This window comes from Macaca thibetana, chromosome 7, assembly GCF_024542745.1.
Source record: "Macaca thibetana thibetana isolate TM-01 chromosome 7, ASM2454274v1, whole genome shotgun sequence".
Lineage (NCBI taxonomy): Eukaryota > Metazoa > Chordata > Mammalia > Primates > Cercopithecidae > Macaca > Macaca thibetana.
In genome coordinates, this window is record NC_065584.1 from 160,778,778 (window position 1) to 160,795,327 (window position 16,550).

At 36.9% G+C, this 16,550-nt stretch overlaps 2 protein-coding genes across 4 annotated transcripts in view; one reads left to right on the forward strand and one right to left on the reverse strand.

Annotated features, from left to right (window-relative positions):
* FBXO22 (F-box protein 22) overlaps positions 1–1,806 on the forward strand; it is a 278,566-nt gene extending 276,760 nt beyond the window's left edge. Inside the window, exon 8 of the mRNA XM_050799880.1 lies at positions 1,365–1,806. Coding sequence (XP_050655837.1) covers positions 1,365–1,782 — 418 coding nt within the window. The 3' untranslated portion in view covers positions 1,783–1,806. The remainder of the gene's footprint in view (positions 1–1,364) is intronic.
* A 438-nt stretch (positions 1,807–2,244) lies between these two features.
* NRG4 (neuregulin 4) overlaps positions 2,245–16,550 on the reverse strand; it is a 123,683-nt gene continuing 109,377 nt past the window's right edge. The window contains exons 10-11 of one of the 3 annotated variants that reach the window (XR_007727689.1): positions 12,047–12,129; positions 2,247–4,977 (exon numbers count right to left, since the gene is read on the reverse strand). Coding sequence is in view for 2 of the 3 variants with exons in the window: in XM_050799917.1 (XP_050655874.1) it covers positions 4,937–4,977 (41 nt within the window). In the remaining variant the exon portion in view is untranslated. Of the gene's footprint in view, positions 4,978–9,730; positions 12,130–16,550 lie in introns of those variants that run through there. The other 2 variants (XM_050799917.1, XM_050799918.1) reach the window with 2 other exon arrangements.

A 16,550-nucleotide genomic window follows, 5' to 3' on the forward strand; every position in this document is an offset into this window, starting at 1 on the left:
TAATTTTAATGTGGTCTTCATACTCTGTCAGTGATTAAGAGAAACCGTTGAGTAAATGAGTGCTCCATTTTAATAAAGTCCAGATAACCCAACTGATCCACAACCCAAAAGGAAGGTGAATAATTCTTTGAGGCAAGATTGACAATATGTATTAACAATTCTGTACCAAAGAGGAAATGTGATAAAGTTTTAAAAGCAGCAGAGTACTTCAGAAGATAGATTTTGCCCCTCACAAACTCGTTTTACTACTAGCTAGCCTTATTACCTTAGTCACTTAACCTTTTTGCATCTTAGTTTCTCAGTAATCCAGTGAATCTTGCCCATTTTATAGATTCAGATGTTGGAAGCATGATAGAAATGTAACATACTTGTTTCTCCCCTAGTGGATGTTCACTATATTATATGCTTTATAACTTTTATCAATGTTGTATTTTCTTTTGTAAGGATATTTCATTTTTTAAAAAAACCAGGCAAATACAAAAACAAAACATGAGTTTTTACCATCAAATTAAGCTGAATTCTAGACTCAAAGCAATAAACAAGACAAAAAAATAACATATTTTCTAGTGGACTAGACATAAAGCTAAAACTTCTAGAGTTAATAGGTTTTTAAAATTATCCCCTAAGACTGGGTACAGTGGCTCATGCCTGTAATCCCAGAACTTTGGGAGGCTGAGGCAGGAGGATTGCTTGAGTTCAGGAGTTTGAGACCAGCCTGCGCAACATAGTGAGACCCTATCTCCACAAAATGTTTACAGATTAGCCAGGTGTGGTGGCATGTGTCTGTAGCCCCAGCTACTTGAGAGACTCAGGCAGGAGGATTGCTTTATCCCAGGAGTTTGAGGCTGCAGTGAGCTATGACTATGCCACTGCACTTCAGCCTCGCTAACAGAGAACCCGATCTCCAAAAAAATAAAATCACCCTCCATTATTATATTTTTAATATATGTCTTTCAGAATTTGACAGCTGAAGTGGGGGGAAAGATGTTAACAATGTAAATAATAGCAGAAGGCTTCGTTTAATGGATATCTTTGTGTATATTAATAAAATTATAACATTCCTTTTAAGGAAGTCAGAAAGGTAAGGAAACTGTCCCTTCTAATAACCAAATATGGGTTTCAGAAATTGTTATGGATGTGCATTGCCCCTTTGTATTTGTGACTGAAAAAAATGGTGGCTTCTCTTGATCTATTTTAATAGTTTGATTTTTGACCATATTTTACTCATCTGTGAGGGTGAGCCTCAGATTAACCATAGGCTGCTAAAGGCAGCAGCCTCCCATCAGTGAATCAGGAGGATTTTGCTTCTGTACTTAAAAATTTTAATGTTTCATGAGATATTGCCACTTTTCTAAATTTTCCAGGAACCCTCTGGATATTGATGCCGCAGGTGTGGTTGGACTGTCATTTAGTGGACACCGAATCCAGAGTGCCACTGTGCTCCTCAACGAGGACGTCAGTGATGAGAAGACTGCGGAGGCTGCAATGCAGCGCCTCAAAGCGGCCAACATTCCAGAGCAGAACACCATTGGCTTCATGTTTGCATGCGTTGGCAGGGGCTTTCAGTATTACAGAGCCAAGGGGAATGTTGAGGCTGATGCGTTCAGAAAGTTTTTTCCTAGTGTTCCCCTATTCGGCTTCTTTGGAAATGGAGAAATTGGGTGTGATCGGATAGTCACTGGGAACTTCATATTGAGGAAATGTAATGAGGTAAAAGATGATGATCTGTTTCATAGCTATACAACAATAATGGCACTCATACATCTGGGGTCATCTAAATAATAATTAAAGTGGCTTTCATAATATATAACTTTCTGGTTCTGCCTTTTTCAGAAAATGGAAACTTGGGCTATGTGTATTTCAAACAAAAATAACTTTAGATATATCTTTTTTGTAGCTTTGATTGATGCTCTAAGATGACGAGGGTAGTTTTTAATATATTAGATGAAGGACAACTTTGGACATAACACAGACTAGGAGTTGAGAGCTTTTGCATCAGGCACAAGCAAACTGATTATAGTTGTGTTGCACCAGATCGTGTAGCTGCTGTGTGACGTGACCTTAGTCTTCCCGCATAGGAAGAGCAAAAGGGGATTCATCAGTAGGACAGAGATTTAAGACATTCCCTGACTACCCCTGGCGTTGTTAGCTGATGTCTTTTAGCAGAATCATGAAGACCTTTTTTCTCCCCCCCTTTTTTTTTTTTTTTTTGAGACGGTGTCTTGCTCTGTCGCCCGGGGCTGGAGTGCAGTGGCCGGATCTCAGCTCACTGCAAGCTCCGCCTCCCGGGTTTACGCCATTCTCCTGCCTCAGCCTCCCGAGTAGCTGGGACTACAGGTGCCCGCCACCTCGCCCGGCTAGTTTTTTGTATTTTTAGTAGAGACGGGGTTTCACCGTGTTAGCCAGGATAGTCTCGATCTCTTGACCTTGTGATCCACCCGTCTCGGCCTCCCAAAGTGCTGGGATTACAGGCTTGAGCCACCACTCCCGGCCTTTCTCCCTTTTAATAAGGAGAAAAATATACTGATGGTTTGAGAAATTTTTCTCTGCCTTTCAGTTTTATGAATTTTTTCAGAAGTAACAATATTATTACTGACTTTTTACTTATTTGATAAAAATTAAAGAACTATTTTTGTTTTGGTCAGATAAATTGACAAGACTAATCAGTGTTTTATCATAAGTAAAACATTTTTCTTTTTTCCTTAAAAATTTTTTTTTTCACCTAGGTCTATATAGCTAACTGGTAGACCAGAGTATTACATCATCTTATTTTGGTTTTATACCAATAAAACATAGCTTGGAACTCATTCAGGTAATGTTTTGCATTTCATTGCTTTTGGATGAACAAAGGAAGGAAACTAATCCTTCATAAACAAAAACCCAGAATAGTTGGTATTTGTCAGCTAGTCATTCCTGTCATATTCCCAGTAGAATGATTTTCAAGTTTGAATTTCTATACAAATATCTAAATAAGAGATGTGCAGACAGCACCAATTTTCCCTCAATATCCATTCTTTCCTTTTTGCATAATGATAGAAGCTTTGATTTTTCAATTGGGTATGCCTCCCAGAATAAAGACTACATTTCCCAGTCTCCTGTGCAGGTATGACTGTGTTCTGGACAATGGAATGTGAGGGGCAATGATTTGTGTCATTAAAATGGCATGACCATTTATTTGCCCCTTTCTCCATCTTGTTGCTTGGAATGTGGATCTGGTAGTCAGCCATCTTGGACCCTGAAGAGGAGGCAACACACCATTGTGGAAGAAGGTAACAGAAGGATCCTGGTTGCTGTACAACCTCATTGAAGAAACGCCATTAAGTGGCGTGGACTATCCACCTCCAGACTGTTTTACAAGAGAGAAATTAGCATATTCCACCTAATACAATATGATGTAACTAATGTTACTTTTGTAACAGTCAGTGGTTTGTTCTAACAGGACAGTAGAACACTTGCAAGGTAAGTAAAGTCAAATGTATTAGCATTATTCCTCCTTTTCCTTTTTTATCACTTTTATCCCTTTTTTTAAAACTGAAAATATTTATCTTGCTATTTTTATATATATGATAAAAATACTTAGAAGATTCCTTTAATTTATGGTTATTCTAAATCCTAGTTCCTGAGGAAAGAAAAATTTGTCAAAACTTTTCATCTGTGAATATTTGTATTTAGCTCATGCTATTTAGCTATTATCAAAATACCTCAAAATTTTAGTCTTTGAATGTGCTCATATAGCACATAAGTCTAATATTTTTTAAACTTTATTGTCCCTGATATTAACCAGAATTGGTTGAATAGTAGAGGAAAAGGGATTTTTAAAACTGAAAATATGAACAAAATGAGCCTTAGAATTGAACGGGTTAAACAAATTAATACTCATAAAATGTTTTGCCACTTCTCAAAGGAGAGTCCGATACAGGATAATTTCATACAATATTTGATGTTGTTAAAGGGTTCCTTTTTATAGCTGAGCCTTTGGAGCGTGTTACGAACACTAAAATCATTTAGTCACATGGTTGCAACCTTAGTGCAAAGTAAAAAGGGAAAAAGTTGACCTAATAGAAACAGTAGTAGTACTGATAAGAATAAAAGTGATCCTCCCTGCCTCTCAGAGGCCTTGAAGTTCTGTGAGGAAGGGAAATGGTAATTTAGCCAAAGTTAAATCTGTGTAACTCATTTATTACAATTTTGAAAGGCTTGTCTTAGAAGCATTAAAGGAGTATTAGCTAAAAACAAACTAAATTCCTAGAGATGATAATCATTGTAGTCCTCAGTGAAATGAAAATAACAATCACATGAAAAAAAATTTGAGCATAAAAAAGAGAAGTAAAGGTATACCCTTAGCCTACATACTGAGCTGACAATCAGATCATAGAATGCTTTATTTAATCAAGACATTTAAAAATACTTATTTCATCTACATACTTTCAAAGCAAAATAATTTCTGGGGCCACAGTTTCCTTTGTATAAGACTTAAGCAAAAAATATATTTCCATGCCCTTTGATCCAAGTAAAATCTAAGGAAAAGGGAAAGTAAACCTTGAAATTAAGACCTAGAAATAGATCCACCCTTGCAGATTGATAAAAGTGGGCAAGCCAGTAGGCCAGTTCACATTATAGTTATCTCAGTTTTGCTTAAAGCAAACCCTAACCCTCAACCTAGGAGGCCAGATAGCAAAAGATGTGCAACTGGTTTATATTGCAAATTTAACAAAATGAACATGCAAAGAATTACAATAGAAATAAACTTTTACAAATCTGAGAACTTTCTATGCAATCTGCAGACATTTTTAAGAATATAAATGTGCTTCCATCATTTTTTACCCAGTCTGGCCCGGGCTTGCACTGCCATAAATTCAGTTTTAATGGAAACAGAAGACTCCAGATCCTCTTGATGGGAAGAAATCATGAAATTTTAGATGATTGACTTTGATTTTCATTTGTAGAAACTGGGTATGGGTTGGCTTAATGAAAATCCTAAAATAATAAAATAAGCATTAGTAATAATATCCTTGTTAAATGAACAAAGCGAACACTTACGTGATATAAAGAATGTGGTACCAGAAACTTTATAGGGAAGAATAATAAAATATTTGCAAGACCTATTATTTTTGTTCAATATATTTATATATTATATACATATATCTACCCTATGCCACAACTGAAGACAGGTTACAAGAACATATGCTACTACAAAATAGGAAACTGGCAGAAGCCAATAAGTATCATTTAGTATTTTGGTATGGAAACTTTCATTTCTTTTCTTTGAGACAGAGTTTCACTCTTGTTGCCCAGGCTGGAGTGCAATGGCACGATCTCGACTCACTGCAACCTCCACCTCCTGGGTTCAAGTGATTCTCCTGCCTCGCCTCCCGAGTAGCTGGGATTACAGGCATGCGCCACCATGCCCGGCTAATTTTGTATTTTTAGTAGAGATGGGGTTTCTCCATGTTGGTCAGGCTGGCCTCAAACTCCAACCTCAGGTGATCTGCCCACCTCGGCCTCCCAAAGTGCTGGGATTACAGGCGTGAGCCACTGTGCCCAGCCATAAGCTTTCATTTCTTAAAACAGATTTATAAAAGTTTTTGCTCTATAGTGACTGTTATCACAGCCAGCAAAAACAGGCAAGATTGATTAATTTAGAAGAAATTGAAAGAAAATATATTCATTAATGTTGCTTTTAAATGCAAATGATCAGATTGAGGAGAATTTTGAGACCATTGACATTTTTCTAATTCTCACTAACCAAAATTTAATCACTATACTTAATAAACATACTCTACTCAAGGTCTTGTAATACTAAAATTATAGGGAGGAATAAAACATAATTGACCCCAGCGACATCAGCAAAATGGGCAGACTAGGAAGCTGCAAGCTTTTGTTTCCCCATCAAAACATTAAAAAAAAAAAAAAAAAAAGCAACCGTCTGAACAAACTTTATTAGAACTTTAGAAAACAGTCAAAGGTTTACAGCAACCAAAAAAATTCCCAGTCATCTTCAGAATGGTAGGAAAATATTGAGTTTTTAGTGGCTCTTGCCCCGACCCCTCCCTGCATTGTGACAGTCTTGAAGCAGCAGCAGCCCAGTTCCCTCCCTTGAACTGGAGAAAACATAATAGACTTTTTTGGCATATTACTGTGTACATTTTTTTCTAACCTGTCTGGGGATACCTGAAGGACTGACACAAGGTCTCATCTTTTTTTTTTTGCCTAACTGGAAGGGTGGGCACTGCTTATAAAAGCTGCAAAGAACCACAGGTACATGGGGCAGGAGGTTATAGGTGGAAACATAAAATAGAACAACTAAGGCCCAGAGGAGAATCTGGGGTAAGGCTTTGGGAAATTAGGAAATTAAGAACAGTTATATATACAGGGGGCATTTAAAATGCGACATGCATATGCCCAGGGAAAACACTTGCCCAGAAAGTTTTAAGACCTAAGCTTTCACCTTGCTCTGGTCCCTAAGCTCAAAAGCAGGTCAAAGTAAGTATTGGAGGATTACCTGGCACAAAGCGAATTTGTAAAATCTAGGATAGCACCTGGCATTTGAGGGAATTTATGTCAAAATCGCTGAATATGACATAAAAAGAAGAGAGACTTCAGTGATCACACACAAAAGGGATAGTCTTTTATAAAAGTAATTTGGAAAACTCTCAAAACGAATGGATGACAGCTTTTAAAAATAAAAAAATAAATGAACTAGAAAACCATGGGGAAAGGAAAGAATCTCTTACCTAGAGTTACCATATTATAATAGTGAATACCCAATTCTCAAGAAAAAAAATCACAAGCCTTACAAAGGAACAGGAAAATAATACCCATTCAAAAGATCAAAATTAATTGACAGACATTGTCCTAATGAAGGACATTAAACTAGACATATACTTTAAAACAACTCAAATATGCCCAAAGAACTAAAGGAAAGCATGAACAAAAAATTAAAGGAAATCAGGAAAATGATAAATGAACAAAATCAGAATATCAACAGAGATAGGCATTATAAAAAAATTCTGGAGGAGAAAAGTATAATGAAATTTTCACTAGAGGGGTTCAGCAGCAAAGAATAGCAAAGAATCTATTCTTTAGAAGAAAGAATCAGCAAACTTGAGATGGGATCATTGAAAGCAGAAACAACAAATCAAGCCTCCATAGTTTTAAAAGATATATATCACACGCAAAGAAGTGAAGAAGATACAAAGCATTTTTGAACCACAACAGGATGTAGTTAGAAATCAATAACAAAAGGAAAATTGGAAAATTCACAAACTTGTGGAAATTAAACACACTCAACCAATGGGTCAAAGAAGAAATCACAAGAGAAATTAAAAAGAGAAAAATGCAGCATACCAAAATTTATAGGATGCAGTGAAAGCACTGCTAAAGGGGAAATTTACAGACATAAATGCTTACATTAAAAAACAAAAAACATCTCATGTCAACAGCCTGACTTTGTAACTTAAGGAGGGGGGAAAGACACACTAAATCCAAGGCTAGCAGATGGAAGGAAATAATAAAGATTAGAACAGATAAATTGAATAAAGATTAGAAACACTAGAGAAAAATCAGTGAAACTACAAGTTCTTTAAAAGACCATAAAGTTGAGAAGCTGCTACCTAGATAATAAAAAAGGAAGACTCAATTGCTAAAATAAATGAAAATGGGACAGCACTCTAGATCCTAGAAAAATGAAAAGGGTTATAAAATAATACCTTGGACAACTTAGATGAAATGGTCAAAATCCTAGAAATGCAAAACCTACCACTGCTGAACTATGAAAAAAATTTTAAAATCTGAATAGAACTAGAACCAGTAAGGTGATTGAATTAGTAATCAATTCTCCTGGAAAAAAAAGCGCTGGACCTGATGGTTCTCATTTGTGAATTCTACCAAATAAGAAGAAATAACCCCAAACCCTCTTAAACTTTTTCCAAAAATTGAAGAGGAAGGATGCTTCCTAATTCATTCTGATGCTGAAGCCAGACAAATATACCACAGGAAAAGATTACAGACACAAATATACCACAAGATAAAGATTACAGAAGAAAAGATTCCTTATTTTCACTGATTCAACAATTCTCAATACTAGGAAACTGAATTTAGCAGCATATTAAAAGGATTGTACAGCATAACCAAATGGAATGAATTCCTGGAATGCAAGAATGGTTCAACATACAAAAATCAATATAATATACCATATTAACAGAATGAAGGGAGAACAACCAGATGATTATCTCCATTGATCCAGACAAAGCATTTGACAAAATCCAGGAGCCTCTTGTGATTAAAAACACTCAACAAATGAGGGATAGGAAACTACCTCAACATAATAAAAGCCAGATATTAAAAGCCCACAGTAGACACCATACTTAGTGGGGAAAGACTGAAAGCTTTTCCTCTACGATCAAGACAACAATGCTCACTTTCACCATTCCTATTCAACACAATACTAGAAGTTCTAGCCTGAGCTAGAAAGAGAAAAGACATCCAAGTTGGAAAGTAAGAAGTAAAATCCTGTATGTTCACAAATGATATGATCTTTAGACAACCCTAAAGATTCCACACCAAAAAAATAAATAAAACTGTTAATTCAGTAAGGCAGCAGGATACAAAGTCAACCCACAAAAATCAGTTGCATTCCTATACACTAACAATGAACAATCTTGAGAAGGAAATTACAAGAACAGTCCCATTTACCATAGCCCCAAAAATAATATGCACAGAAATTAGCTTACCCAAGGTGGTGAATGGCTTGTACAATGAGAACTACAAAACCTTGCTTAAAGATAAAAATAAATGGAAACACATCTCATGTTCATGGATTGGAAAATCTAATATTGTTAATATGTCAGTACTACTCAAAGTGATTCACTACAATCTCTATCAGAATCCTAGGATTTTTTTTTTTTTTCCAGAAATAGAAAAACCCATCCTGAATTTCGTATGGAATATGAAGGGATCCCAAATAGCCAAATCAGTCTTGAGAAAGAACAAAAAATTGGAGGACTTAGACCTCCATATTTTAAAACTTACTATAATGCTACAGTAATCAAAACAATGTGATTCTGGCATAAAGGCAGACAGATCAATGGGATAGACTGGAGAGCCTAGAAATAAACCCTCTCGTCTGTAGCTAAATGATTTTTGACAAGGGTGCCAAGACTATTCGAAGGATAGTTTTTTCAACAAATAGTGATGGGAAAGCTGGATAACCATATGGCTAAAGAATGAAGTTGCAACCTCACCATGTGCAAAAATTAAAGTGGACCAAAGACCTAAATGTGAGAGCTAAAACCATAAAACTCTTAGGATGTGGCAATGGTTTATTGGATATGACACCAAATTCACAGATGACAAAAGAAAAAATAGGCAAATTGGACTTCATTAAAATTCTAAAATTTTGTGCATCAAAGGACACTATCAACAGAGTGAAAAGATTACCTATGGAGTGGGAGAAAATATATATGCAGTTCACATACCTAATAAGGATTAAACATCAAGAATACACGCAAAACTCCCAAAATGCAACAATAACATAAAAACCTGATTTAAAAAATGGCAAAGGATTTGGATAGATCTCCAGAGAAGACATGCAGATAGCCAATGAGCACATGAAAAATGCTTAACATTACTAAACAGTAAGGAAATGCAAATCAAAACCACAATGAGATACCACTTTGTACCCATTGGAATAATTTATTAAAATTAAAAAACACACAAGTGTTGGCAAGGATGTGGAGAAATTGGAACTCTTATTACTGATGGAAATACACAGTGGTGCAGCTGCTGTAGAAAACAGTATAGTGATTTTCCAGTTAAATACAGAATTGTCATTTGATTCAGCAATTGCATTTCTGGGTATATACACAAAACAACTGAAAGCAGGGGCTTGAGGATATATTTGTATACCAGTGTTCACTGCAGCATTATTCACAGTAGTCAAAAGGTAGATACAACCCAAATACCCAACAGATGAATGGATAGACAAAATGTGTCATATCCCTACATTGGAATATTATTCAGCCATAAAAAGGAAATTCTGCTACATACTGTATCATGGACGAACCTTTAAGACATTAAGTGAAGTAAATCACAAAAGGACACTACTATATGAATCCACTTATGTGAGGTGCCTAGACTAGTGAGATTCATAGAGACAAAGTAGAACAAAGATTATTTTTTGTCACAGGGGGCAGGAGGAAATGGGAATTTATTGTTTAAGGGGCACGGAGATTAGTGTGGGATCATGAAGAAGTTTCGGAGGTGCATAGTGGTGATTGGTACATACAACGAATGTATTTAATGCCTCTAAACTGTAAACTTCAAAATGGCTAAAATTTAAATCTTATGTACCTTTTGCCACAGTAAATTTTTAAACCACCAAAAAAAAAAAAAAAAAATCATATGGCCTAGCTATTTAAAAAAGGGGGGATGGGGTATTTAGTCATAAGACATAGGGGAACTTTAAGTGTATATTGCTAAGTGAAAGAAGTCAGTCTGAAAGGCTACATAATATATGATTTCAAAATATATGACATTCTGGAGAAAGGAAAGTTAGACAGTAAAGAGAGTGGTTGCCAGAGGTTCAGTGGGAGAGAGGGAGGGGTAAATACATGGAGTAGAGATTTATAGGGCGGTGGAACTACTGTATACAATATGATAATAGTGGATACATGGCATTATATATTGGTCAAAATTCATAAAGACATACAACAGAAAGAGGACTCTTCATGTAAATTATAGGCTTCAGCTAGCCTGGGTGACAGAGTGACTTTGTCTCAAAAAATAAAGTAAAAATGTGTCAATATTGGTTAAACAAATATACCACACTAGTGCAAGATGTTAATAAAGGCCTGGGGTGGGCAGAAGCATAGGGGAACTCTGTACTATCTGCTCAGTTTTTCTGAAAATCTAAAACTTCTAACAACAAAGTCTATTAAAATTATGTGAGCGCTTTTCATTTTGTATACTCTGTCTCAGTGGCTCACCCTTATGTGTTTGTGAAATGAATGAATGATGGGTGATGAATGAATCGGTGACGCTAGTGACACACTGAATTCACAGTGCCTACACTGGGCCAGACTGTAGAGAAGCCAGCGTGCATCCCAGCCTTGACGAGGACATAGTTGAGAGACGAGCTGTTATGTTCGGCCGGTGCACATGCTTCTGCCTAAGCCATTTACCAGCCCCAGACCTTTCCACTGCTCCAAGACTTTATTTTCACACTTCCTTAAAGTTACTATTCCTTTTTCTTTTCTGTTTTTTTTTTTTTTTTTTTTTTTCCTTTTTTTCCCATGTAACTTAGGTGGAAAAACTGGAGAAACTAAATTGTTCTGACCTAACCAGTTCTTAATGTTGCACCTAAAAAGATGAAAACTGCATTCTGAAAAATCATGCACTAAAACTTATAAGGAAAATAGTTTTGGAACTTTGTAACCTGTGTAGTACAATAACAATCCTAAATTTCCACTGGTATTTGCACCTAGAATTAGTCAATCTTTTGCAGTCAAACTTTTGGGTTTTTGTTTCTTCCTTTGAGAGACAGATCCTTGAAATCAGTCACTTCTAGTAGAAAGCATTTTCATCAATATTGAAAGAATGACACAGAGGTATCCATCAGTCAGTGCTTTTTTCTAATTGCCAGGTGAAATGTGAAATGTCTTCTCAGTTTTTTCATCAGTACTTGCAGCTTCTCAGATAACACAGGAAGAATGAGGTGGTTTTGAAGCCACTAAGCCGGCTACTCCTTGCACTTAAAGGATTTTCATCCTTTTTCATAAGATCTTCATGTATCCCTTAGGGTTTCTCTCTAGGTGTGTGAATATTTGCTTCTGGTTGCTTCAGCACATCAGCTTTCTGGGGAGAGTCATGTTGAGCCAATGTGACTTCTGAATACTGGTATCATCCCCTACTTAGCAGTTGCCGATGGACTGATGCACATTACAGAAGCACACACACCTTGCAGCAGAATGGATTATGGTTCATGATACAACAGGTTACACAAGTGCTTTATTTAGGAAATAAAGGATTAAATTTTTAATTATTTTACCTAGTGGTGTTTCATTTTCTGCCTTTGTAAAATAAAAGCAATGATTTGGTTCACTTTGACGTTTCTTCAGTGTTCTCCATGACCTATGAAAAATAATGAAGAATTAAGATGCTTTCTCCATCGCAATTTTTCTTGCTATGCACACCTACCTACATGTCTCTTATCTTCTTCACATATATAAGCCAACCCCTTCTGTTTGTGATAGGATATGTTGAGGTAAACTAACCTAGAATTATCAAAAATTTTCAGCACCCTGACAAGACTCCTCAGAACACTGAGTTACGTCGGATTCTCCCTTCAAGTCTCACGTATAAGTTCCCTGCACACCTGCCCACACCCTCCGCCCCTCCCCGTCTTTGCTCACTGCCTCTTACCCAAAGTTCTAACAAGCCTGGTGACCTCTCTGAGATATACCAGTTAGAAAAGGGTGGTTGACGGGAAAAGATTGCTAGAGTGAGTCACTGTAACAATGACAATAGCAATGACAATAATAGATGGCAAGAAAATACCGAGGAAACAAGGACTAATAAAACCTGTGGCTAATTGGGACTATTTAGGCACAAAAATTCCCTCTAGCCAACGAGCCCTGAGACTAATACCCATATCTGTGGAAGTGCAGTAAGAAAAACATGGGTTTAACCTCCCTAAACCTCAGTTTTCTCATTGTAGTGAGAATAATACCGCCTACCCCATACAGTTGTTAAGATTTATAGGAGTTAAAATACCTGAAATATTAACCATAGTACCTGGCACACATAGGCATGTTATGTGCATGATCATATCATTACACTGCTTGCTTTCCATTTCGAGAGTTGTGTCGTCAGCATTAGGGCATTATTGCAGTAGGGATGATGTATAACAACAATATAAATGCATGCTAAGACTTTAGGCTGTGGATTTATGCTAGGAATAAATTGGAAAGATTGCCTGGGGAGGCTTACATTCCAGAATCATACAAGGCGACATGAATAAACTTATCAATGAAATAAGGCTTGATGGTGTGGTGGCAAGAAGACGTCCTTGGTGAAGGAAGGTCATTAATAAGTTTTTAAAATATAATGTACCTTTATGCTATGATTTTCATAATATGAGCTAACATTATTAAGCGTCCCAGTCTTCATAATCAGCTCTTCTCATCAGAGAATCTAATTTTATTTTCATGACATGTATCTCGTCACATTTAGTAAAAGGCTTTTGTGTATGTGTGTGTGGGGGGGTGGTGATTTGTTTGCTTATAGTTATGGCCTTGCAGTTATTGAGATTGTTCAACCTTGAAAAAAATGATCAAATGAACTGTGAGCTAAGCCTAATACCTTATCCCTCTTTTAAACCTTTGTTATGATGTCTTTTTCTATTAAAAAAACAAAAACAGCAATTTAATACTTGAGTTCCTTTTTTTTTTTTTTTTTTTAAACAAGTATGTCTTTATAAACAGAAGTCAAGCTGTTTTATATGTGTGTGGATTCTAAAAAATAAAATTAAGCCCTTACCATGTCACTGAACATTCTGGGAAAAAAAAAAAAAATCAAGAGGCAAACCTTTTGGGGAAAATGCTGTTGATGAATTACAAGCATGGTACTTGTGCATTCAAGATCTAATGGCAGGATACTATTCCCAAACTTGTTTATATCAGATTTGACCCCTAGCATTAACCTTTCCAGTTAACCCCATGATCAATTTAAAATCTTTCCATTCTCTGACAATTTTTTTTTAATGGAATCTCACTTTGTCGCCCAGGCAGAGGCACAATCTCAGCTCACTGCAACCTCCCCCTCTCGGGTTCAAGCGATTGTCCTGCCTTAGCCTCCTGAATAGCTGGGATTACAGGCGCCCGCCACCATGCCTGACTCATTTTTGTATTTTTAGCAGAGACGGGGTTTCACCGTGTTGGCCAGGCTAGTCTCAAACTCCTATATTCTCTGAGAATTTCTTCATGGTTATTTAACCATCAAGCACTTTAAAAATTAATGTGGCTCCAGATATTACAAATATAGCAAAGATCTACAAACCTAACAAACGATTTAAAAGACATGTTTTTACTCATGTACAGGAGTAAAGTATGGGAACAGATTATCCCTCCTGATAAGTGATAATTCTGAGCACAATAAAACACATCAACTGATAGCATTATTTAATAATGGCATCTCTTTCAGGCTGACTGACTTTTAATTGTGGTGAAATATACTTAACAAAATTTACCATTTTAACAATTTTTAAGTTCAGTAGCATTAAGTACAGTAGTCCCTTCTTCTCCACAGGGGATACATTCATACATTCCAAGACCCCAGTGGATGCCTGAAATCACAGACAGCACCAAACCTAAATATACTATTTTTCCTACACCTATGATGAAGTTTGTAACTTGGACACAGTAAGATTAGCAATAATAATAAAGTAGAACAATTATAACAATATGACAGGATCACTACTCTTGCACTTTGGGGCCATTATTAAGTAAAATAAGGGTTATTTGAACACAAGCACTGTGATACTGCGACAGGTGCTCTGATAATGAGATGGCTAATAAGTAGCTAATGGGCAGGCGGCATATACAGTGTGGATGTGCTGGGCAAAAAGATGATTCACATCCTGAGTAGGTCAGCGGGAGATTTCATCATGCTGCTTAGAAGGGTGTGCAATTTAAAACATGAATTATTTCTGGAACTTTCCATTTAATATTTCAGACCACAGTTGACTGCAGGTAACTGAAATCCCTAAAAGCTAAACCACCAATGAGGGGTTATTATTGTACATTCACATTGTGTGCAACCATCACACCATCTCCAGAACTTTTTGTTTTCGTTTTGTTTTGTTTTGTTTTGTTTTTGAGACGGAGTCTCACTCTGTTGCCCAGGCTGGGGTGCAGTAGCAAGATCTCGGCTCACTGCAAGCTCTGCCTCCCAGGTTCATGCCATTCTCCTGCCTCAGCCTCCCGAGTAGCTGGGACTACAGGCGCCCGCCACCACGCCCGGCTAATTTTTTTTTTTGTATTTTTAGTAGAGATGAGGTTTCATCATGTTAGCCAGGATGGTCTCCATCTCCTGACCTTGTGACCTCGGCCTCTCAGTGCTGGGATTACAGGTGTGAGCCACAGTGCCCAGCCCTCCAGAACTTTTTCATTATCCCAAACTGAAACTCTACTCATTAAACAGTAACTCCCTATTCCTCCCCCGACAACCCCGGTGACCACCATTCTACTTTCTGTCTCAATGAATTTGCCTATTCTAGGTGCCTTGTATATGTGGAATCACACAATACTTACCTTTGGTGTCTGACTTTTTCACTTAGCATTTCTTCAGGATTCATCTATGTTGTGGCATGTATCAGAATTTCATTCCTTTTTAAAGCTAAATAATACTCTATTATAGGTATATACCACATTTTATCTATTCATCCACTGATGGATATTTAGGTTGTTTCCACCTTTTGGCTACTGTAAGTAATGCTGCTATTGAGGCAGGAGAGGTAGTCAAGGAAGTAACCATGTTCTTGGTTACAGGGGTGACCATACAGTCAACACAATAAGCCCAGCATTCGCATTGGAGTCCAGCTCATTCAAGCAAAGCTCTCTCCAGTAAGGAATTTCCCTGTAGGGAGCACGTGCATTTTGATTTTACTTGTCCTCAGACTGACCCATTGCTCATTATAATTGTAAAAAACACATCCCTGAGGAGAGATTTAAGATGCTAATGAGATATGTGATGTGTGAACAAACATGTACAGCTACTGGCATGTGCACCCAGAGGACCACCCAAAACATAGTTACCAGTAACAGCTCTTCCCACCTCCTCATGAGTAATAATATTAAGACTCTCAGAAAGGGAGTCTCCCTAGTGCCAGTCTTTGCTGTTTCATTCTCATGAGCAGCCTGCCCTGAATCCTCTCTCAGGGATTCTGAACCTAACTTTCAAAATATTATTTTTCCTTTGCAATAAATTTGCTGTATGCTGCATCTCTGTTGTGTGTCTCTTGTTTAAACTCTTTTAAACTGAAAAGAACCAAGGTCTCACAACAGCCATCAACACTATGAGTGTAGGTATACAAATATCTGTTTGAGTCCATTCTTTCATTTCTTTTAGATGTATACCCAGGAGTGGAATTGCTAGATCATATGGGAACTCTACGTTTAATTTTTTTTTGAGGACTTGGCATACTGTTTTCTTAAGGTGGTCGTACCATTTTACATTCCCACCAACAATGCACAAGGGTTCCAATTTCTACGTGTTCTCACCAACACATGGTTTCTGGTTGTGTATTGTTTGTTTGTATTAGTAGTAGTCACCATCCTAAAGGATGGAAGTGGTACCTCATTGTGGTTTTGATCTACATTTTCCCAGCAATTAGTGACGTTGAGTATCTTTTTTCATGTGCTTATTGGCCATCTGTATATCTTCTTTGGAGAAATGTCTGTTTCTCCAAATCCTTTGCCCATTTTTGAATTAGGTTGTTCTTTTACTTGTTGTAGTTGAGTTTTAGAAGTTCTTTATATATTCTGCATATCAAA